The 25,240-nt window shown below is 36.7% G+C and overlaps 1 protein-coding gene across 8 annotated transcripts in view; it reads left to right on the top strand.

Moving 5' to 3' along the window:
- Positions 1-25,240, top strand: part of DYM (dymeclin) — a 400,993-nt gene that overhangs the window by 86,402 nt on the left and 289,351 nt on the right. For all 8 annotated transcript variants that reach the window (XM_050767681.1, XM_050767686.1, XM_050767684.1 and 5 more), the window contains exon 6: positions 5,237-5,309. In XM_050767681.1, the coding sequence (XP_050623638.1) occupies positions 5,237-5,309 (73 nt within the window). The remainder of the gene's footprint in view (positions 1-5,236; positions 5,310-25,240) is intronic.

The raw sequence follows: 25,240 nt of genomic DNA on the forward strand, positions 1-25,240 counted from the left end.
TAATAATTTAACCTTATAGGTAAGCAAAGCAATAAACAAACCCATGTGGAAAAATGTGGCTCAGAGAAAAAAGAAAGCATGGACTTAATCCTTTAAAATATTGACTTGTAATATATGACTTGTAATCGGTCTCTGCAGAAAAACGAAAGTGCCTCTAGGAATTCCTGAACTGTTCTTTGGTCATATAATAGGTGTAATTATTTTGTAATATTTCTGTCTCTTCTCTCCCTTTCTTTCCCTTATATTATTAGTGGAACAAAATCAATTAAACTTTTCTAATAGGCACATTTTATAATCAAACCTGGTAGAGTATATTATCTTTTAGGGTAATTAGAAACATTTCTGTTTGACCAAAATAATAGCAGTCAACCAGAATTATTATCGATTTGATTTGAATGGTATAGGACACAAGCTTATAAATATTGTAGTGCACTGAAACGCAGATCACTTTTCTTTTTAAAAGAGTCCTTTTGCCTTTCATCTTTATGATTAACCTACAAGAGACATTTTGGTTTTGCTAAGTAGAAGTTTAAATCTAATATTTTAGAATAATTTAGGATAACTTCAATGTTAGTTTCACTATTAAAGTGGCAAAAACCTAGACTCTACCATGAGTCTTTCATTTTCTGAATATAAGTTTTTAATGAATATAATCTAATTATGTGTCTTCCATTTTAAGGAAGCCAGTTTTATTCTGAACTTCTAAGGTACTCTGTTAACCTGTTTTTGGAGTACAGCCCTATTCGATTAAGTTTTTAGTACTTGTATTTGGCACAGTGTAATTTTGGGGAGCATTAAAAAACTGGCAGTTCAACCTTCTGAATGCAAAGAAAACAAAGACAAAACTCTTTTAACATTTCTTTTAATGACTATATATATTCTGATTTAAATCCATATGTTTTATTTTTCTGGTTGCTTTGTTTTCTAATGATCAATGAGCGCTTTTTAAAAACAATTTTTTTGCTGTCTTCCCTTCCCCTCCTACTGTGATGGAAGGCCTTTGATTAGGACAGTATTGTACTGTTCTCTGCTTCTCTCCCTAAGGACAAAATGAGAGTGCTATCTCAGCACATGGTGCTGAATGGATGCTGGATAGAATGAACTAACAGGGACTGCTGCTTAATTTTGGGTATAGATTATTAGAACCTTAAAGGACCCTAGATATCATCTCGCTTGTCTACTCCTTCCCTTGGTGAAGTTCATAGGGACTAGAGCAGTGGGGCTTTAGAATGAGAGCGTTCCAGGGATAGGGCTGGGATTTTAGTGACCTTGTTCTGCACAATACGGATGATAATAGCTTATATTTATTCATTGTTTTAGATTATTTGTACATTGGATTTTGAAGGAGTCAAGAACTTCTAGTATGTGTTGATAAATACATTGTGTGTCATCCTGATGTATAAACTAATACGTAGTACTTCAGATGTCTCCCTCCTAACTGGGCCCGTAGTACTCGGGGTTTTGTATTTACAATGTTCAGTGAAACATGAATTGGTTGAATAGTTTCCCCCAACTTTGTATAGAAACATATCTTTAAAAATAATTTAAAGGATATTTTCCTTTTAATTTTTTCCCATGAGAGTATAGATTTGAGTTCAAATCTGGATTCTGCCCCTTACTCTAATTAAACTAACCTGAGCCTTGATGTCTTCATCTATAAAATGATTATCATAATCATTAACTATTCATCAAGAGTTATTGTCAGGGTTAACGTTAACATGACATTGAATATAAAGTGCTCATCACAATGCCTGTCCAAGGGTAGAGTACTCGGTAAATGCTGTTAATGTGATCTTACAGAAACTAAGACTTAAAATACTAAAATATTTGTCTGGAGCTATTGTGGTAATTTAAAACTCTTTAAGGGAAAATTCTGGTTTGTTTGTTTGTTTTAACAGTCAGGGTCTTGCTATGTTGCCCAAACTGGCCTCCAACTCCTGGGCTCAAGAGATCCTCCCGCCTCAACCTCCTGAGTAGCTGGGACTATAGCATGTGCCACTGTGCCCAGCATTGAGAGAGAACTCTTAGGAGAGAAATGGGCTCTATAAGTTATAAAACTTCACAATACAATAAACACACTGAATCTTTGCAAAGACCTTTGCTCAAAGAACCTCAGTTTATTTTGTCATTGACCTGCAAATTTCAAGAATTTTTAAGATTCTCTTTACTGCATGAAATGCTTGAATGTGTTACTATACTTTTTGTAGGTGAGTTTATATTTATTTTTTGGAACTAAGGAAGATATTTGGCCTTATAAGAAAGCTAAGGTGATATAAGTGCTAGTTGGGAAAGGAAATAATGCAATATGAATGGCTTGCTTGATGTCAAACCTAGTAAGCAGTCAAATCTTGTCACTCTTCACTTAAAATACAATTATTTACTTCTATATTAGCTGAGAAGCAAGAATTTAGAATTCTGAGGAATTTTTTTTTTTTGGGAATGGAAGTCAAGATATTTCAGCTGGATATTGCTTATTGTCTTTTATTAGAGCTTTGGCCTTGAAATATTATATTTTACTTGTATGAAATATATTTATCATCTTCATTATTTTATTAGATTGATAACAAAGCTGTGTGTATACTCCTTAATTGACCTAAATGTAAATTTGGCTGAGGTCGTGATTTGAGTGGCACATGGAGTTGAATAGAGAATCCTTGTCATCATTTTAATATGTAAAAATTAGGTGTTTTTATAACCCTGGAAGTTAAAAAATCAAATCAGGCACCATCTGTGGTTCCTGAATACTTGGTCTCTCACCTTCCGTAATTAAAAAACTATGCTGGCTGCTTGGCTGAACAGGGGTGTTATTAAACTGGCATTTGGTCTGAAATGTTCCTTAGGGAATCACTGAGTGATTTTAAGTGTTCTTTCTTGGGCCTGGGACACTACATCCTGTAGAATGAGTTAAGGAGTGACTGTTTAGCAAACATATATTGAGTATATATTATATACCAACAAATCAACTTGTTGGAGTAGGTTGTTAACTTGAGTTATGTTGGGCAGCCTTGGCAATGAGAGGGATTTTAGTTAGATCTGGTAACTAACCATGCAGTCCCAGAGACAAGTGTGACTTACTCTCTTATTTTATTTTTTTCACTAATAATAGAGCCAAGCCCGATGGTTCTTGGAGTGAGATTTAATTTGGTTGTTGAACTTGAGTCTTGCCGTGTGTCCTTTTTAGCATTGATTGGTGTGTTCAGCATGATTTAATATTCTTTTCAAGATTTGTACTTACCTCTCATGGGGTTACTATGCCAGTTCTTTTTGTGGCAAAGCAGGATGAAATTTCTTTATAATTTCTGAATGCTAGGTGATATTGTGGCCTAGAAAAGAAATTGCTAAACTTTTTTTTGAGACTCCAAGTGCTTTGATGCTTTGCAATTACCTGCTGGATTTTTTCTGAGATACCTGGGCTCAGTTCAGCAAATTGTATTGAGTACATATTATGTGCAAGCTCGGATAGAGTCCAGTAGGGGCCTGCTTGCTCGTAGACAAAAAATGATGGCATAATGTAACCAACATATGCAATGCAAGAGGCATGAACGAGGCATATATACTTTATAGATTATTCAGGGTGAGGCAAGGGAGTGGGTATCATGGAGGAGATGAAACTTAGGATGGTTCAGATGGATACAGATGGGCTTTTTAAAAATTAGATTTTTATTGTTGGAGGCTATTCCAGGCAGAGGGAATGTTACTGAGGTGTGAAATGGCATGTAGCAGATAGCTTGGCATTGCTGGAATATACACTGCAGTACTGGAGGGAGATAAAGGTACAAAGGGATAAGGGAACTATATCTCCAAGAATCTGGCATGCTGTACTTTGGAGCATGGAATTTTTTTGGTATATATTAATCAGCTTAAAGTAATTGAAAAGACCTAAGCCAGGAGAGTGAAAGGATAGAGTTTAGTTAGCTCTCTCTGATTGTAACCTGGAGTTCGGATTGCAGAGGAGTAAAATTGGAACTAAATACTAACTAGTCATGAAGATTAAAAGAGTCAGTTTTTTTTCTTTCTTTTTTTTTTTTTTTGAGACACAGTCTCGCTTTGTTGCCCAGGCTGGAGTGCTGTGGCGCGACCTCAGTTCACTGCAACCTCTTCCTCCTGGGTTCAAGCAATTCTCCTGCCTCAGCCTCCTGAGTAGCTGGGACCACAGGTGTGCGCCACCATGCTGGACTCATTTTTATATTTTTAGTAGAGGTGAGGTTTCACTATGTTGGCCAGGCTGGTCTCGAACTCCTGACCTCAGGTGATCTGCCTGCCTTGGCCTCACAAAGTGCTGGGATTATAGGTGTGAGCCACCACACCTGGCCCAGGAGTGAGTTTTAATTTAGTAAACTTGTTTAGCTGAACTGTGGTGATGAGATAATGAACAAAAAAGCACGACGATGGTAGAACTCTGGGGAACATGCCAATAGTTGAAAGGTATTTTGAGGAAGCAGACACTGGGAAGAAATAGAAAAAGAAGTTTGTTAAAAATAAGGTATTATAGGAACTGAGAAAAGAAGGAATTTCCTGAAGGAGGAGGTGTCAGTAATGTCCAAGAGCAGAAGTCACATAAGATACTGACTGACTTTGGGAATTTGGAGGTCAGTTACTTGCAGTAGTTTGGGATAGGGGAACATTTCCATTGGAATGGTAATTTGCATTCTGCCTTTGCCTCTTATTTATTCTTTGACTTCGGAAAGCCCTTTTACCTTTGACTCATTGTCTGTAAAGAGGAGGTTGGCCTCTTTAATGGGGTTCGGTCTACGATCTATGGAGCTCCAGAGGTTCATAAAAGGTAGCTTGAGACCCCTCAAGAAATCAAGGGTAAAGCCAGATATTTGTTGGGGAGGGAGGGATAAAAGTCCTCTACCCCTGCTTCAAACAAAGCAGTTAGAGCAGCTTGATTTTTATCTGTTTCATGTATTTGGCTTTAATGTAAGATTTCATTGAAAGAAACACAGTGCAGTATAAAAAATCTGACAACTACTGGCATACAGGAGCATTAAGTACCTTCAAGCTTTAAAAGCTATATTACTATAGAGGTGTTGAAAGGTCCTATACTAGATTAAGATTATGATAGATGCTAACCTGTTCATGGTTTGGATTTTAATCAGAGGTGAACACTAATGACTGAGTTTATATAATGATAACTGTTCATGTTCTCATTAGGAATGAAAATGTAACTTCTAAACAACTGCATTCTACTGTGTACTTTGTTAAAAAAAAATCTTTTTATGTGTCTTACCAGGTTCTGACTCAGAAGATCTTTTGGAAGAATTGCTGTGCTGTTTGATGCAGTTAATCACTGATATTCCACTCTTGTAAGTTCCGGCTAGGCCAGGATTTGTTTTATCTTCTTTGTATGTGGCAGATCATCATTGATCATGTTGCGGAGTTTGTGGGTCCTGGTGTAGTACTTATATGTGTGCCTTTTAAGGATTCTATATCCAGAGTTCTTTTCTTTCTGCCTAATATTTAGACTGGCTATTCATCGTCAAAACAAAAATGTTAACGTCGTTAAGGGGGAAATAGTGAAACTATCTTAAGAATATGGTAGGCACGGAATTAATCTCTGTATTAAGAGAGCTTATCGATCTTTGGAAACAACATTTTAAGAGAGAAGCAATTTGAATCTACTTCATATTATGGTAGACACAGTGAGTTGAGTTCTCCTTATCTTCCTGACTTCTTGATTGTGTTTCCAGCCTCTTTTGGTGAAGCCAGATTTTCATTTCCAGCCTTCTTTGACGCTAGGCATAGTCAGTGAGATGTAGAGGAAGGTCCTCCAATGAGACCTCTGAGTAAAGCTCTCTAAAAGGAACTGCTTGACTCAGCTAGGAGGCATATCTTTTTTCTCTTGACAGCCCTTTCTCCTGCTGTCTGGAATGTGGATAGTCTTTTGAGTTGCACAGCCTTCTTGGCACCATGAACCAAGAGACTCACAGAAAATTCTGTTTTGATGTCATTGAGCTGCTAAACCAAAGTCAACAACTACCAGCACCACCTTTTTTCATCCTGGACTTCTCATGTGACAGAAGTAGACCCTTATTAGTTAACACTGCTGTAACTGGGCCTCTGTCACTGCAGCTCAACGCAATTCCTATATGATTCAAAATGTTCATCTTGTTTGTTACTTTTTAAAATTTAAAATAGAGACAGGGCCTCACTGTGTTGGCCAGGATAGTGTCGAACTCCCAGCCTCAAGTGATCCTCTAACCTCAGCCTCCCAAAGTGCCTGGATTACAGGTATTAGCCACCGTGCCTAGCCTCATTTGTTACTTTTAAAGCAGTGATTCTCAACCTTTAAAAAAAAATTATTGGCCAGGTGCAGTGTCTCACGCCTATAATCCCAGCACTTTGGGAGCCTGAGGCAAGTGTATTGCTTGGATGCAGGAGTTGGAGATCAGCCTGGGCAATATAGTGAGACCCTGTCTTTACTTTAAAAAAAACAAAATTAGACCGGGCGCAGTGACTCACACCTGTAATCCCAGCACTTTGAGAGGCCGAGGTGGGCGGATCATGAGGTCAGGACTTCAAGACCAGCCTGGCCAACATGGTGAAACCCCGTCTCTACTAAAAATACAAAAATTAGCTGGGCATGGTGGTGCATGCCTGTAATCCCAGCTATAGGGAGGCTGATGCAGGAGAATCGCTTGAACCAAGGTTGGGGAGGTGGAGGTTGCAGTGAGTTGAGATTGCGCCACTGCACTCCTGCATGGGCTACAGAGCGAGACTATGTCACAAAAAAAATAAAAAATAAAAAATAAAAATAAAAAAAATTTTAAAAATATTTTCTACCTGAGAAGCCTTGTTTGACATTTCTTTCATAATTGCCTCTCCCACTTAATGAAATTTGAGTCCCCAGACACACTGAATGTCTGTTTATGTCCTACAGCCCTTTAGAGGACCACAAACCATTATTATTGTATCTATGAAGATTTTTACTTACCTCTGTAGAAAGAGTTTACATCTCCTGTTGAAAATGCATATATAAAAGGAATTATTTTTGAAATAAAAAAGTAGATTTTACTGTTTCTCATGACAGAATCTCAGTCTACATGGGGATATAATTGGAAATGTGCTATTTATCTATGGCGCCAAAAGGAAAGACAGATATTTGTGAAAAAATAGGCTGCAAGCTGCTGTTGTACATGAATGCAACATCTAGAATTTTAATATAGTCTTCGAAGTGAGAACCACCAACCCCCGTCATGATATGGTCTCATGGTATGCACCTGGGAAATTAGGCTGAGACAACTGAAGAGTCATCGCCTAGGGAAGGAAATGGGACAATTTCCCATTCAACCGGAGCTCCTGCAGCAGACACATGCATGCCATCCTTTCTCCCATTCCATTCTAACAGAACTCCAGTATTGTTTAGAGTGGTGCTGTGTGCCCAGATTTGTTTTTCAGACACTTTGGTGGTTCCATGTGACCATGTGACATAGTTTGGGTCAAGTATATGTGAGCAGAAATCATGAACTTGCGGAGCATATCCACTCCAGCCTTTTGCTTGTTGCTCTCCCTTCCTTCCTGGAATGTGGAGGCAATGCTTAGGCTGTCTTGAAACTATGTTAATGAGCATTGCATGCAAAGAATAGTGTCCTGGGAGCATGGGATATTGGTGACATTATGAAACTATTACATGGGCCCTGGATCCCATATCTTTGGGTTTCCTCTTACATGAGAAAAATAGATACCTATCTTGCTTAGGCCACTGTGGTTAGGTTTCTTTTACATGTGGTCAGATCAGGGAAGGGAAACACATATACTGTGTGCTGTTTCTTTGTCATGGTGTGTGGAGTGCTTCATGTGTTCCTGATGTAATTTTACAAGTAGCACCACCTCTAATTTTTCTTTCTTTTTTTTTTTGAGATGGAGTCTTACTCTGTTGCCCAGGCTAGAGTGCAGTGGCGCGATCTCAGCTCACTGCAACCTCTGCCTCCTGGGTTGAAACAATTGTTCTGCCTCAGCCTCCCAAGTAGCTGGGATTACAGGCAAGCACCACCACACCCAGCTAATTTTTGTATTTTTAGTAGAGATGGGGTTTCACCATGTTGGCCAGGCTGGTCTCAAACTCCTGACCTCATGTGATCTGCCTGCCTCGGCCTCCCAAAGTGCTGGGATTATAGGCGTGAGCCACCACGCTTGACCCTAAATATTTTTTTTTTAATAACACAATACCAGGAATTTAGTACATATCCTAAATGCGTACACTCTTTTGTTGTTGTTGCCTTTATTGATAAAATGTTTTGGTGACATTCAGGGGGATGGAAACAGTAAATACCTTTAGATAGTAAATTGGCTCCAAACACAATGAATACAGCAGCCATTTAAACACCCTTGAGGAACAAGCCGATTGTGTTGTAATATATCAAACATTTCAGTGTTTTAATGTGTTTATACCTTTTAAATTAACTGAAAATGCACAGCTAGCCAGTTGTCTCCTATTATGTACACTGAGCTTTAACCAGCTGCTGAAACAATTTCTGATGATTTAATGTTCTTGGAACTCCATCCTACAAGAAGGTTTGTCTTGGTAACGGTTTCCATGTGAAACCAAACTACTCTTTGAATGTTTCATTTCCTCTAACTGTAGTGCAGTATTATGGATCAATGTATAATTTGAGAGGAAACAGGAATATATGCAAACCAGGAATGCTCTCACACCTGAACATCATCAGAAGTGCTATAAACGTTTCACATTTCACATTGGTAATTCATCCTGTGCTGCATTAGCAGGTGAATAACAAGATGAAACTAATTTTAATGGCCACTGAGGGTAATTCAAAACTAGCGTAAATGTTTCTTATGAGACTTTTAAAATCATTCTGTTAATATTGAGAGCAAAGGGGTTGCCATACATATGTATATGTATGCTATATATTTATTTAGAGATCTGTAAACTAAAATGTAAATGATACCTCATTATAAAGAGAATAGGATCAGTGGCAGTAGTTGAAATAAACTCCCGGAAGTTCATTACAGTGATCTTTGTAGGAGTTCATTTGTAATGAAGATTGACTTTTAAGTAGTTACTGGCTACTGTTTCTCAGACACTTTGGATTTCTTGATAAAATATTAATTCACGGAGGTACTAATCTTCATTAAAATTGTTCATCTTTCAGGAATGCTTAACTCCATAGCTCTCAGCATTTATATATTTAAAATAAAGATTAAGTTCTGCATGGACTTGACATTTTTCAGTGTATTTTGGATCGATCCCACTAGAATTTAAATAAATCTGTCAAAAGCAAAACCTTGCCTTTGATTTTTATACCTTCCCTGTGTCTCAGTGAAGTAAACAGGAAAGTAATAAAGATAAAGGTGTTTTCTTCAAGACACTAATATGGAGTGTTCTAACAGAAAGAATATGGGTAGGTAAGCCAGAGGTAAAAGCCCAGCGCTTGGAATTTGTGACACTGTCTGGGTTCTCGTGATGTTACTATAAGGGCTGAATGAGACTTGTGGGAACCAACCGAGTGGTGGAGTCGGGCGGGGCCGTAGCCGCAGAAGCATCTCTACGGATGCTGTATAGACCCATCCTTGTATTTTCGGGGCTACTTGTGATGCCGTTTTGTTAATAAATGGAAGTTATTTTGAGGACTCAAATTAGATTTTTTTCCCCTTGTCTTTGTATCTGTTTTTGTTACTGTCATTTTTCAGCAAATCTGTGGCTGTTAGCTGTACATGATGACGTCAGTGTCAAGCACAGGCTCCACCCCTTCTCACTAGTGCCACCACTCTGGGCAGGTCTGCTCAGGGTAGGCGTTTTTCTATTGGCTTCAGACCCAAAATACAGCCTCTTTTCTCTGGGATCCATTTCTGTGGTCTTTCTTATGAACCTGTGAACTCATTGAGGACTGTTTAATTTTTAGCCTGGCCCTGATTTACAGATTTGTCAATTATAATTTAATCTAAGAAAACATTTTTAGTTTTTTTCGTAAGGTATAGATTGATAAAGATGAGATTTTCATAATTAATTGCTTTCAGTGCCTTTTTCAGGGAGTGTGTATCTATTTGTGTATTGTGACTTGTCGGGTACAGGGGATTATCGGATGTCATCCGCTAACCCTCGCTGGTGGTCCTGCTGATGTGGAGCATGCCAGTCCATGCTGTGTCTAGGGCCTTGCCTTCTTTCATTCTGCAGTCTATCTGCCTTTAGATATTTGCATGGCTCATATTCTGACCTCCTTCAAGCTTTCATCTGCTTCAAGTTTTGTTTCTTTAGAAATGGCCACCTTGACTACCCTATGGAGTACCTTTGACCACCTACCTGAAAATAGCTCCCCTCTCATTCTCTGTCCTTTTTTCATGTGTTATTTATTTACTTATCTTTTTTTTTTTTTTTTTTGAGATGGGATTCCCACTCTGTCACCCAGCCTGGAGGGCAGTGGTGCAATCATGGCTCAGTATAGCCTCAACTGCCCAGGCTCAAGCAATTCTCCCATCTCAGACTCTCGAGTATCTGGGGCCACAGGTGTGTGCCACCATTCCTGACTGCCTGACTAATTTTTAAAATTATTTGTAGAGATGAAGTCTTGCTATGGTGCCCAGGCTGGCCTTGAACTCTGGGCTCAAGCAACCCTCCTGCCTTGGCCTCCTAAAGTGCTGGGATTACTGGCAAAAGCCACCATACCCGGCCTGTTTTTTGTTGTAACACTTTTCACTCTCATATTATCTGTTATCTCTCTTGCTCATACTTTCCCAGTAAAACTAGAATGAAAGCTCCATGAAAACAAGGGCTCTTGTGGCAGCATTTGGCTTGCTCACTGCTGCTGCATCCGTGATATTCAGGTTAGCCTGGCACATGGTAGACTCAAATATTTCTTTACAGAGTAAATTAGTAAGGGTCTAACCTGTTCAATGTGCTTAAAGCATTTTGTTTGTTTGTTTCTCAGCATCTAGTCCTATATGGAAACAGTATTGTACTAAGGCATATTCCACTGCAAGTGTAATGGCTCATTTGTAGTTGGCACATTGTAACAAGTGGGTGTCTTACTGACATTTGTAGTAGAAAGGGGCTACTGGAAGCTGAAGCACTGAGAAATAACACCTGAGATTGTTTAAGTAACTAGTAGATTAATTAGTTATAAGTGCTGAGTATTCTGGGGCCGTTTAGGGACGATGGGCTTTGTATCTCAGTAGTCCCTAGATTATTCCTTCTTAGTATAATAATTTCTTTTTAAATTCAGGTCATCCTCAAAAACATATTGTGAATATACTATGTGTGTACAATGGAGTAGACCCTGAACACAGAAAGGTGTGACTCTTGAAGAGCGTAGAGTTGGATAGACAGAAAGATACCCCGATGAGAGGAACATTTGATAAATGCCACAGTCATTTGGAGTTGAACAGATTAGCACTGGCTAAATCATTAAGGAGGCAGAAAAGAACCGGATAGGGACTTCTTAGGTATGAATAATGTATTTGGAGAATCAGAAGCACATTAGGTTGAGCAGAGGATTTGTGGAATATTAGGGATAAAGAAGCTACATTGATGTAGCAAAGACTCAAATGTTAGAGGACTAAAGGTTTGATTATTTTTAGGGTTCTCTGTTTATTGAGATATAAAAAAGAATATAATTATTAGAAATATTTCTATAAAATACATTTTGGAAATATTTGAGAGTGAAACTGAGAATCTTATTTATAAAATTCAGTTTATAGCATTTCTAAAATGTAATAACATTATATAAAATGCACATTTATTGGGCCCATAGATTAATAGTACTGGGTTAGATGTTCTGCTGTGGAAATTTGAGTACTGAAAACATTTGGTGGTAACAGTGAGTAGATGGTTCAAGAACCTAGAGAGTCATAAATGGTTTCTTTATTATGGAGTCTCCAAGTTGTTGGAAGAGAGTGAAGGTATAGGAGAGACCCGTGGTTGGCAACGAAGGGCCTAGCTGTTGGGAAAGTGCCTTTCTACAGCCCTGCATGTTGATGCTAAAATGCTTCTCTGAATCTAGCCGTAAGGTAGGGGAGGGGTTGGAGGGTGACTACAGCGAGCCAGCATTTTAAGTTTTAGGTGTTACAAGGTAAACATCTAGTATAGCTTTCTGAATGAATTAGGCATTTAAGGCATCGATTGAATCAGTGAATCAAAGATTGTAGTATTTTCAGATACCAAAACAGTATTATGTATTAAGTTCACAATAGCTTTTTAGTTTGAAAATTGATGTCTGGTGCCTTCAGAGAATTTTTTCTGGTAAAAAACCAAGATTGTTACTGAATGCTGCTGTTAATTTTGTTTGCTGTTATTAATACATGTATAGCAAAATATGAATGAAGTGATTTGATGTTAATAACTGCAAATTTTAATTCTCCCAATGAACAATCAATTTTTTTCTTTTTTATTTTTGCTGACACATAACTTATTTCTTTACGGAGTAATTTCTTTTCAGACATAATCCAGATTATATTACATTTGAATATCTTCTGGTAGTCATTGGTGCTGAATTTTAAGTGGTCATATATGTATGCACATGGTTTAGGGACAAAATCAGATTGCACAGAGGCTTATAATGAGAGCAAATATTATTTTTCTCATCTCTTTTTAAATGTTTTCTCCTGAGAGACAACCCTACTAAATTCTCACCTGTTCTGGTGGTTTATATAAACCTTTACCTTCATTGAACCTTTTATATTTCTAAATAATATACCATTATTTTGAAAAAAAAAGTCTAAAAAAAAAACTAAATGTTTTGAGAGTAATTTTAGGTTCACCACAAAATTGAGCAGAAAGTACAGAATTAAAAAGAAAAAAAATTAGTTGTTTGTTGGGAGAATTAAAATTTGCAGTGATTAATGTTAAGCCTACTCCACATACATAGAGTACTCCTGTCCCATCAGTGTCCGTCAGCAGAGGAGTACATTTGTTATAATTAATGAGTCAGTACTCCTGTCCCATCAGTGTCCGTCAGAAGAGGAGTACATTTGTTATAATTAATGAGTCAGTACTCCTGTCCCATCAGTGTCCATCAGCAGAGGAGTACATTTGTTATAATTAATGAGTCTGCATTGGTACTGGATTATCTCCCAAATATAGTTTACTTTATTGTTCCCTGTTGGTGTTTATTTTCTATGAGATTAGACAAATGCATGATGAAATGTATCTATGACATTGATACAATGTATACAGTGTATCTACCAATATATTGATCAGTGTATCAATTCTGTCAGTTGTGTCTATCAATGTATCAATGTATCATCTATGTATCATCTATCAATGTATCAATTATCGATAGATATATCTATACAGCCATATCTATCTGTGATAGATATCAACGTATCAATATAAATAGATATCGATATCAATAGATATAGATATCGATACATTGATAGATACATCTATCTTTGATACATCTATCAATGTATCTATCAATGTATTGATAGATCAATTGTATCTATCAGTTTATTGGTCAATGTATCAATTGTATCAGTGTATCAATGTATTGATCAATGTATCTATCATTGTCATATACAGAGTAAATCAATGGATGATGGTTAAAGTATGTTTAATTTTGTAAGAAATTTATATTCTATGGGATTAGACAAATGCATGAAATTCATATTCTATGGGATTAGACAAATGCATGGTGAAATGTATCTATCATTGTCATACAGAGTAGATGAATGGATGATGGTTAAATTATGTTTAATTTTGTAAGAAACTGCTTAACTGTCTTCCAAAATGCCTGTACCAATTTTGCCATTCCCACCAGTAGTGAATGAGAGTTCCTGTTGCTCCACATCCTTGTTAGCGTTTGGTGGTGATAGTGTTTTAAATTCTGGCATTTGAATAGGTGTGTAGTGGTATCTCATTGTTTTATTTGCAGTTCCCTGATGACATATGATGTTGAGCATCTCTTCATATGCTTGCTTGCCATCTGTGTATCTTTTTTGATGATATATCTGTTAGTCTTTGGTCCACTTTTTAATTGGGTTGTGTTCTTGTTGAGTTTTAAGAGTTCTTTGTATATTTTAGATAACAATCCATTATCAGATATGTCTTCTGCAAATGTTTTCTCCCAGCCTGTGGCATTTCTTTTCATTCTCTTCACAGTGTCTTTCACAGACTAGAAATTTTTAATTTTAATGAGGCCTTTGCTATCAGTTATTTTTTTCATGGATTATGTCTTTCACAGAGTAGGAAACTTTAAATTTTAAAATTTTAATCTTACTATCAATAATTTCTTTCATGGATTGTGCCTTTGGTGTTGTATCCAAAAAGTCCTCACCATACCCAAAGTCATTTGGATTTTCTCCTATTTTATCTTTTTAGTTTTATAGTTTTGCATTTCGTATTTAGATATGTCTCTTTTTTTGCATGTGGATATCCAGTTGTTTCATCATCTGGTTGAAGAGACTACCTTTCCCCATTATACTGTCTTTGCTCCTTTGTCAAAGACCAATTAACTATATGTGGGTCTATTTCTGAGTGCTCAGTTCTGTTCTGTTGATCTATTTATTCTTTTGCCATTGTCATGCTGTCTTGATTACTGTAGCTTTATAATAGGTCTTGAAGGATAATGCCAATCCTTTTAGTTTGTTCTGCTGTTTCAATTTTGTGTTGGTATTTATAGGCCTTTTGCTTTTCCTTGTAACTTTAGAACCAGTTTGTTGTGTTACTGCAAGTTACTACAAAGTAACTTGCAGGTGTTTTGATTTGAATTGTGTTGCGTCTGTAGATCACATTGAGAGGAATCTTGACAATATTGAGTCTTTCTATCCATGAACATAGAATATCTTTCTATTTATTTAGTTATGTGATTTCTTTCGTCATAGTTTTATGGTTTTGCTTATATAGCTTTTGTACATATTTTGTTAGATTTATATCCAAGTGTTTCATTTTCTTGGTTCTTAATGTAAATGTATGCCACTTTTTTGATTCATTAAATTATTTATTGGTGTCTGCTCAGATGATTATCTCCTTCTGTCTACTTGCACCTGTTCCCTTGCTATATTCCTTTATTATATTTAAATTATCATTTTTAGTTTTTCTGTGTAATATATGTCTTTTTGTTCCTTCAAATATAGGCAGTAACACTTGGCTTTCCCTTTGTAAATTGAAGATACTACTTCTCACACCCTTCATTCAGTTCTGTTTCTTTTTTTTCTCTTCTTACTTGTATTATCTGTACTTTTATATCTACTTATTTTCCCCCAGGATGACAAGTTTACTTAAGAATATTCTTTGTAGGAAGTACACAAAAGGAAGCCAAAGAGCAGGGATTAGTTGGGTTCAATAAAAATAATTAGAAGGCAGAACTCTCCGTCTCTTAAATTTTTACTATGTATCTTAATTGTTTTAAAATATTAGTAATTTCTAGATCAGAAGACATCTAGGTAAATCTTGTAACATTATTGGAGCTAAGTTACGGGATAGATAATCTAAATGGGAGAAGTGACTTGGAAATGTGTATATGTTTTTAATTTTCTTTTAGTATATTTATTGTTTTGAGAATTTACTTTAAATCAGCTAATGAAACTACTCTATGAAGATCTGACTAGGGAGGATTTTGGAAACTTTTTCATTTCTACGTTTTGGACCTATTTTACTCCCTCCCCAAAATCTGTCAGGATGACAGAGTATCAGAATTTACAGAGAAAGCAATATGTGTACTTGTAATTTGCAGTAGATATATTGTACTTCAATAAAGAGTATTGAAAAGCTTTAAAAAAAAATCAGACCCTCCCAGTAATATACTTAGGCACAGGGAGAGTTTAACAAAGTAAATCACTAGATACTGTCAATTATTTGGGCATCAAACTTTGCTAAATAATCCATAGTTGATTCCTTAAGAGTCAACTTCAACTACAAAAATCCACTCCAGTGTCACAGGAGGTTTTATTTTATTTTATTATTTTTTTAAGTTTTATGATATAGAACAATTCAATTACATCCCTCTCAACTCAAGTTCCCTAGTTTCCCTTGTGGTCAGTCTGTGCCCCAACTCCCAGTCCCTGACAACCACTTGGCAAGAAGTATAGCGTGATCTACTTTCTCATGTAAGTTTTTGTTTTTCTTGGAATTTAATGACATTTCTTAGCTTTTTATGTTTTTCCTTTACTTTAGCTTCACTTTTAAAAATAAAGCTTTATTGAGATAGCATTCATACGCCACAAAATTCAGTCTTCTAACTTGTACAATTAATTGATTTTAGTGTATTCACAAAATTGTGCAACCATCACCATTATTTAATACCAGAACCTTTTCAGCACCCCAAGCAGAAGCCATGTGCCCATTAGCAGTCACTCTTCATTTCTCAGCCCCTAGCAAAACCGGCCTACTTTGTGTTTCTATGGAATTTGGCTATTCTGGACATTTCATACAAATTGTATCATATGACATATGGTCTTTTGTGTTTGCATTGTTTTACTTAGTATATTTTCAAGGTTCATTCTAGTTGTGGCATGGATCAGTACTTCATTCTTTTTTTATTATTTTAGCCTAATTTTTGAAAGTTATATGTGTAGTCTTGGGACTACTCATTGACACCATCAGTTGCTTTGTAGGGCTATCACATAGCTGTGTCATTTGGGATTCCTCTTCACTATTTTCTTGGGTGGCTTCCACTGTTGTCTGATATTCTTTAAAGCCATTTTTGGTTTATTTCCTCAGTTTTTATGTAGCACATCCTCATGTAGCTTTTGAAGAAAGTATTAGTCCTTACTTGTCTATATTTGTATGTATTTGTCTTGTATGTCTTATAAGTCTACATTTGAATGATAGGTAGGCTAGTTATGAGTTTCTGATTGAGAATCAGTATTCCCGAGAGTTTTGAAGATATTCCATTACTGTCTAATATTATTATTAGTGTTGTTAGAGGAAATTCTGATGCCATCTGATTATCATTGCTCTGTACAGTTTTTTTTTTTCTTTTTCTCTGTGGAAGATTTTAGAATCTTGGGTATGTCTTTAGAATTCTGAAATATGGTGATGTGTTAGTGTGGGTGATATTTTTTCATTGATGGATTGCTTATTAGTCAGTAAATATTTGTTCTTCAACTGTGGGCAGTTTTTTTGTGTTATTTAATATTTCTTTGTGCATTTCTTGCCTCTTTTTAAATTTATTTTTATTATTTATTTATTTATTTTGAGATAGAGTCTTGCTCTGTTGCCCAGACTGGAGTGCAGTGGCACAATCTCGACTCACTGCAACCTCCACCTCCCAGGTTCAAGCGATTTCTGGCTAATTGTTGTATTTTTAGTAAAGCCGGGATTTCACCATGTTGGCCAGTCTGGTCTCGAACTCCTGACCTCAAGTGTTCTGCCCTCTTCAGCCTCCCAAAGTGCTAGAATTACAGGCGTGAGCCACCGCACCTGGCCCTTCCCTCTTTTTTAAAATCTCTCTAAAATTCATGTTCAAGTCAGATATTGGACTTTGTAGGTTTAACCTGTTTATCTCAACTTTTCACATCTTTAAATAAAAAAAATTCTAACTTTCTGGAAATTTGTTTGATTTTTATTTTTTGATGTCTTTCATCAAAATTTCTGTACTAAAATATTTATTTTTAATAGGTAATATGTGCGCATGGAAAAAAATCAGGCAGTATAAAAGTGAATATAATAAGTCATCTCACTTTGGACCCTTTTTGTCTAATCTTCTAGTCCCTCTCCCAGTCATAGCATACAGCATAAAAAGTGTTTTTTTTGTTTGTTTGTTTTTCTTGAGACGGAGTCCCACCCTGTCACCTAGGGTGGTGTGCAATGACGAGATTGGCTCACTGTAACCTCTGCCTCCTGGGTTCAAACGATTCTCCTGCCTCAGCTTCCTGGGTAGCTGGGATTACAGGCGCCCGCCACCACGCCCAGTTTAGTTTTGTATTTTTAGTAGAGATGGGGTTTCACCATGCTGGCCAGGCTGGTCTCGAACTCCTGACCTCGTGATCCTCCCACCTTGGCCTCCCAAAGTGCTGGCATTATAGATGTGAGCGACTGCGCTCAGCCAAAAGTGTTTTTAAATAAAAATGATACCAGCCACACAGACTATACTGTAAGTTGCTTTTATCACTTTTAACTTGATTTTTCCCAGTCAGTAGCTATAGATCAACTTTGATTTTTTTATAACTATTTATGGATTGTCTGAATATATCATAATTTAATCAGTCTCTTATGAAAATTTAGTTTATTTCCAGTCTTTTACTGTTATAAACAACACTCCAATGAATATTCATGTACATAAATTCACTTAATATATACAGATATAGACATCATATGTGTTTTAGAGTTGGCATTAATTGTGCACATTTTAAGTTTTGATAAAGATGTGATAAGTTTGGTAACAATTTATTCCCGAAAAAGATTATACCAATTATAGTCCCACCAAAAGCCTCTAGCAGAGCCTTGCAAATATTGTATATTATAAAACTTTTTGTAAGTTAAAAATTGAAATCATATTGTGATCCTTTTTAAAATTTTTTTGAGACAGGGTCTTGCTCTATCACCCAGGTTGGAGTACAGTGGTGCGATCACGGCTCACTGCAAGCTCGAACTCCTGGGCTCAAGCAAGCCTTCCTCCTCCACTTCCCCCGTAGCTGGGATTACAGGTGTGTGCCACCAGGCCCAGCTAATTTTTTAAATTTTTAGTAGAGATGAGGTCTTGCTATGTTACCCAGACTGGTCTCTTTCTGTCTTTGCCTCCCAAAGTTTTGGGATGACAGATGTGAGCCATGGCGCCTAGTTATATTGTGATTCTTATGTGCATTTTCTCATTGTAAGTGAAGTTGAATATCTCTTAATATTTTTAAAAGCCATTTCTAACATTTGATGAAATTTTACAATCATTTTTAGTTCGTGAGGGTTCTTTTTCTCTGATTATTCCATGTTTTATGAATGCAACATTTTGAGTTGGCCTAATTGCACTTTGGACATATACCTACCCACCATAAATTCTATACTTGTTACAGTTTTGGAATATTTGCTTTAGTTATGTATCCATCTTATCAATCTGTCAGTCTATCTTAATTTTTGTTTTTAAGAATATTTTTAATAACTCTTTTTTGTGTTGAACTTTATTTCAAGAAAATTTGTGGCTATATTTTAAATATTTGATGCATTTTTTGCATATACAGTATAGCATTTAAGTTTATAAAAGTTCAGTTTTTAATATTTATGATTTTATGGATTTTTTTTTTTTTTGAGATAGAGTCTCACTCTGTCACCCAGGCAGGAGTGCAGTGGCGCGATCTTGGCTCACTGCAACCTCCACCTCCCAGTTTCAAGCGATTCTCGTGCCTTAGCCTCCCCAGTAGCTGGGATTATAGGCGCCCACCACCATGCCTGGCTACTTTTTGTATTTTTAGTAGAGTTGGGGTTTCGCCATGTTGGCCAGCCTGGTCTCGAACTGCCGTGCTCAAGTGATCTGCCTGCTTCGGCCTCCCAAAGTTCTGAGATTATAGGCGTGAGCCACTGATTCTGGTCTTTTTTTTGTTTTTTTAATCTTCTGAGGAGTCTCAGTTACCAGGCTGGAGTGCAGTGGCGTGATCTTGGCTCACAGCAACCTGTATCTCCTGGGTTCAAGTGATTCTCCTGCCTCAGCCTCCTGAGTAGCTGGGATTATAGGTGTGCACCACCATGCCCAGCTAATTTTTGTATTTTTAGTAGAGATGGAGTTTCACCATGTTGGCCAGGATGGCCTCCATCTCTTGACCTCAGGTGATCCACTCACCTTGGCCTCCCAAGTGCTGGGATTACAGGCGTGAGCCACCGCGCTTGGCCGTTTTTTTTTTTTCCCCATTTTTTTTTTTCTTCAATAAATCATAAAAAAATGGAATGGATATTTTAATTTGTGTGATCCATCCCTTTAGTTTTTATATATGATGAAGTTGATAGGTAATGTGGTCAATAACGGTAATGAGTGGCAGTTCTGAGACTAAAATCCACATTTCTTGAATCCCAAATGCCAAGCACTCTTTCTTCTAGTGTTAATACTTTTACAAATGAGGAGTATTACCATGTCTTTGATTTGTTAATTTTTAAAACTGGCCATTATACTGTTGTTGACAATATCTGTTCTATAGCATATTATTTTTTAGTCTTTCCCCGTATTTGACTCCTAGAATCTCCATGTTGGCATGCATTGATATTTCTAAATTTTGGTCTCAATCCTTTGAACTTGACAGTTGTTTTTATTAAACTTATGTTCCATTTACAGTACCATCAGGTTTCTTATCCAATAGTAAGCAAAAGGAGGATTTTTTTTTCCTCTGTATTCATTGACTGCCCTTAGCCAACACTAACACCCATTTCATGAAGTCTTTTGTCTTTATCCAAGTGTTCCACTGTGCCCTAGCAGAGCAGTGCAGGGTCATGGCGCCTGTCTCTTTTGCTTCACATGAAATTAATAACTTGCTCCAGCAGTACTTTGTTCTAGGACATTTCCAGACCAGATGGTGGAAAGTTCTTGGGATAATATGGCAGCCAAAGCAGTATTTTGGCTTTTTAAGGTTGACTTTGTTTTGGTGATTGTGTAATGAAAATCTTCTGAAGATTATACGAGGACATTAAAACAAGAAAGATCTGTTGGATTAAAACATTTTTCATCTTCTAAAAACCACCACACTCAGCATGGTAGAATTTTGGTTTCTTTCAAGTATTGGCCTCTCTGGCTCTTTTTCCTGATTATTTGGCACTTAAGATAGCCCAATTAATGTATTTTTAATTTTGTCTTCACAGAAATGTAACATTGCTTTTGAATTCCTTTTTTAGAGAGAGCATTATAGAAAGTTGCAGGAGGAAATGACATTAGAGGTCCTCTTGCACATAAGAGGAGACCCAGAGAAATTATTTATTAAAGTTAACAGAGTGAGTTAATAGATACTTAGAAGCAGACCCTAATTTTCTTAGTTTTTGAATCGGTGACAGCATACTGTTTGTGATTTGGGTAACTGTTTTTTTTCTTTGCTTTTGTTTCAATATGTTATGTTTTAATTAATAAAAGTTCAGTTTTTAATATTTATGGCAATCTTCTGTTTTTAGTTATTAACTTACTTTTTATATAGATGATGCATTTATATTATTCAAAAATCCAACACATAAAAGTATACATGAGCAGTCTCCCTCTCATCCTTGTCTCCCATCTTCCTAGTCCTTCCATTGGCCTCCATAGTTAACTGCTATTCTTAGTTTCTTACTTATCCTTCTTATAATTTTTCACAAATACAGAGATGACCTCCAACTTAATGATAATTTGACTTATGATTTTTTGAATTTACGATAGTGTGAAAGCGATAGGCATTCAGTAGAAACTGTACTTCAAGTACCTATACAACTATTTTATTTTTCACTTTCAGTACACTTTCAGTACAGTATTCAATAAATTACATGAAATATTCAACACTTTATTATAAAGTAGGCTTTGTGTTAGATGACTTTGCCCAACTGTAGGCTTATTTAAGTGTTCCAGCATGTTTAAGGTAAGCTAAGCTAAGTTATAATATAATAGGGTATTTAAATGCATTTTTGGCTTTTGATACTTTCAACTCACGGTAGATTAATTGGGACGTAATTCCATTATCAGTCAAAGAGCATCTGACTACAGGTGCCTGCCACCACACCCAGCTAATTTTTTATATTTTCGGTAGAGACAGGGTTTCACCATGTTAGCCAGAATGGTCTCGATCTCCTGACCTCATGATCCGCCCGCCTCGGCCTCCCAAAGTGCTGGGATTACAGGCGTGAGCCACTGTGCCTGGCCATTGATGGACGTTGTTAATTTGTTTTTGCTCATATCCTTTGCTCAGTTTGTATTGCTGCCCCTATTGTATCTTTCTAAAACGCTTTTTGTGTTAGAATTTAAATTTTTTTTTTCCGTTTGCCTGTTGATTTACTTGCTTATAGGATATTTTTGTTTTTGTCATGATGACTTTTTAATAAAACAATTTTGAACAATTTAAATTTATCCATCTTTTATAATTTTTAGGCTTAAGGATCTATAAGCTAACTTAATTTTACCTTTTTAAACCTCGTCTCTTACTACTTTTCTTCTTGCACATTCTATTCTAGCCCTACTGGCCTCTTTGTTGTTCCTTAAAGGCACTAGGTGTGTTTCTATCTTGGGGACTGCGTGTGCTGGACCCTCTACTTGGAAGACACTTCCCTTGCCCCCTTGCTTCTTTCAAGTCTTTGCTTAAATGTCAAGTCCTTGTTGAGGTCTTCTTACTTAAAATTGTAACACACCTGTGATAGGTTGTCAGTAGTCCCCCAAATTTATCTTCTTTATTTAGAGTTTAGCTGGACAATGGCTGTCCACGTAGAGATGCCATTTATCAGGATCCCCTGCAGCTAGGTATGGATGTACCAGAAGAAGAGATATATGCTACTTTTACATTTTAAAAAAAGAAATGACTTGCCTTGGAGTGCCTTTTTCCCCCTTCTCTTTGGTGGGAAATTATGACAACTGGCACAAACTTTGAAGCACACGCAAAGGGTAGTAGAGCTTCTCTCCCAGCATGGGCCTTGCATATTCTTATTAAGTAGAGCCTACCTGATCTGGATTATTTTCTGGATTATGATATGGCAGAGAAATTAACTTTGATCCTGTTTTAACTACTTAAACTTTAGACCTCTTTGTCACAGCAGCTTAGCCTGTTACTTACCCTTCTACCCCAACCTGGCATTTTTGGTCCTACCTTTATACCTTACTTTTTTCATAGCACTTATCATCTTTTAATGTAATGTATAACATATTTATTTATCTGCCCCTCTAGATTTAAGCTCCATGAAGCTTGTCATATAGTAGATACCCAATGAATGGTTGGAAAGACCTTCACTAAAGCATGTTATAAAGGAATTCTTCCATTTCTTCTTAGATTTAAACCTTTGATATATTTGGAATTTATTTTTGTATAGAGTCTGTGATATGGATTCAGGTTCTCCCCCCCCCACAGGTTATATAGTTGTCCTACTATATGTATTAATGTTCTTTTAGAATGTTACTGATGAAGTCCTGTTACTAACTTATATAACAATGATTTAAAAATAAGAAATGTCTATTCTTCTACCTAATAGATCTCTTACGGGAGAGATAACTGCAGACTCAATCATCATCAGATCAAAAGGAGATTTTTTTTTAAGACATTAATTCTTGTTTTCTCTAAATCTTATATTTTTATTCGTATTAAGTGGTGTGTTGACATGTGACATCTCTTGATCTGTGGCTTGTAGTTATAGGCTATTTTGTAAATAATCAAGAATAACAAAGTCCAAAGTCTTGAGTTATGAATATGAGTTAGCCAAGCAGTTTGGAGGCAGAAGGGGAAGTTGAAGCCATCACAGAGACTTGGAAGATGTGAAGGAACGTGGTAATGAGGAAGCAGTAGTTGATGGATAGTTGCATTTTGCCCACATGTGTCTTTAAAGTGTATTTCTTAAATGGCTGTTGCCAGGTTTTTCTGTTTACATCATTTTTTCCTCAGGTATATAGAACCCAAATTTGGGTTCCTTATTTTTAAGTTGACTTTTTAAAAACATCAGTCATCTTCAATACCATTTATTACAGAAAATGGGTTAAATGAAGGCATGGGCTACTTTGAGTAAGTCTTGCTTCAAATGAATGTTGAGTAATTATTTTTGTTGTTACTACTAGTTCTGTTACTGTGGCTCCAGGAGTCTAGTGATTTTTTTTTTTTCTAATGTGGTGTAGAGGTGGGGTCTTGCTATGTTGCCCAAGCCTGCCTGAACTCCTGGCCTCAAGTGATCCTCCTGCCTCAGCCTCCCAAAGTGCTGGGATTACAGGCATGAGCCAGCATGCGCAGGCATGAATTTTTCTGCAGCGTGCTAAATCATAAAAAAATATTTAGAAGCTGGGAGTTTCAGATATTTTTCGTCATTTAAAATTTCTACACGAATGGATGTATTTTTCTTGGTTTTGGTAAAATAGTATTAATTTTTCACTGTGCCTGTGAGCATAGTTGAAGAGACTATTCAAAAATATGTGAGTATTCACTTGTTGTCAGTCCTTGTTTTAGCTGCTAGGTATAAAATACTCAGTAAGACATAAATTCTAGTTGCGAGTGGGATGGGACAGACAATAAACACATTAATATGTAATATTAGGATGTGATAAAGGCAATGAAAGAAATAGTAATGTGGTGGTATTTTAGCCAAGATCATAAGGGAGGCCTTCTTGTGAAGTGGACCTTACAATAGAAACCCAAATAAAGTCAAAGACAGAGTCCTGTTGCTGTTTGATGGGAGAGCATTCTAACAGAGGGAATAGCAACTTCAAGGCCCTGAGGCGGGCACATGCTTGGTCTATCCAAGGACACTAAGCAGGCCAGTAGAGCTGAACAGAATGAGCAAGGATGGGGAGGGTATGTGGTAGAAGATAAGTTAGTATGGATGCAGAAGTCACAGAGGGTCTTAGAGGCTGAGTTAAGGATTCTGAATTTTATTCTTAGTGGGGTGGGCAGCTGTGGGATGGTCATTATCCTTGTCTGAATATTTTCGCCCTGTGTATTTAAATTTTCCCTTGCTTTGTGGTTATAAGAACTATCCTCAGACAACAAAAATTGGAAATTAGCTTCTTGACATCTTTGCCCACCTTCTCTCCACAAAATCATTCTGTTCTCGCTATTTCTAATATTTATACCTTTGCTACCATTTTAAGCTGTGCTTCATTGTGTATACAGTTATGCATTGCTTAATGATGGGGATATTGTGTGATATGCTGAGAAATGCATCGTTGGGCAATTTCATCATTGTGCAAACATCATAGAGTGTACTTATATAAACCTAGATGTTACAGCCTGCTACACACCTAGGCTGAATAGTATAACCTGTTGCTCCTAGGCTACAAACCTGTATAACATGTTACTGTACTAAATACTGTAGGCAGTTGTAACACAATGTAAGTATGTATCTACACATATCTAAACGTAGAAAGGGTACGTTAAAATATGGCATTATAATATGGAAGCATTATCATATATGTGGTCATTGTTGACTGACATATTGTTATGGACTCATGACTGTATTTTTATTATCCTCACCTCCCCACCTAATCTGGCAGATGAGTATAACAATGAGTAATATTTTTATGCTTGCTGGTAGGCAAATTTTTGGTTCTTACTGAAATTAGTACATAATCTGATTCTTACTGTGTGCTAGTGGTAGGCAGACTAATGCCATTCCAAACCCCAAAGATGTGCATACTCTAATCCCTGGAACCTGTGAGTAACATACCTTATATGTCAAAAGTGATGTTGTAGATGTGTTTGAGGTTAAAGACCTTTTAGTGGAGAG

Source organism: Macaca thibetana, chromosome 18, assembly GCF_024542745.1.
Source record: "Macaca thibetana thibetana isolate TM-01 chromosome 18, ASM2454274v1, whole genome shotgun sequence".
NCBI lineage: Eukaryota > Metazoa > Chordata > Mammalia > Primates > Cercopithecidae > Macaca > Macaca thibetana.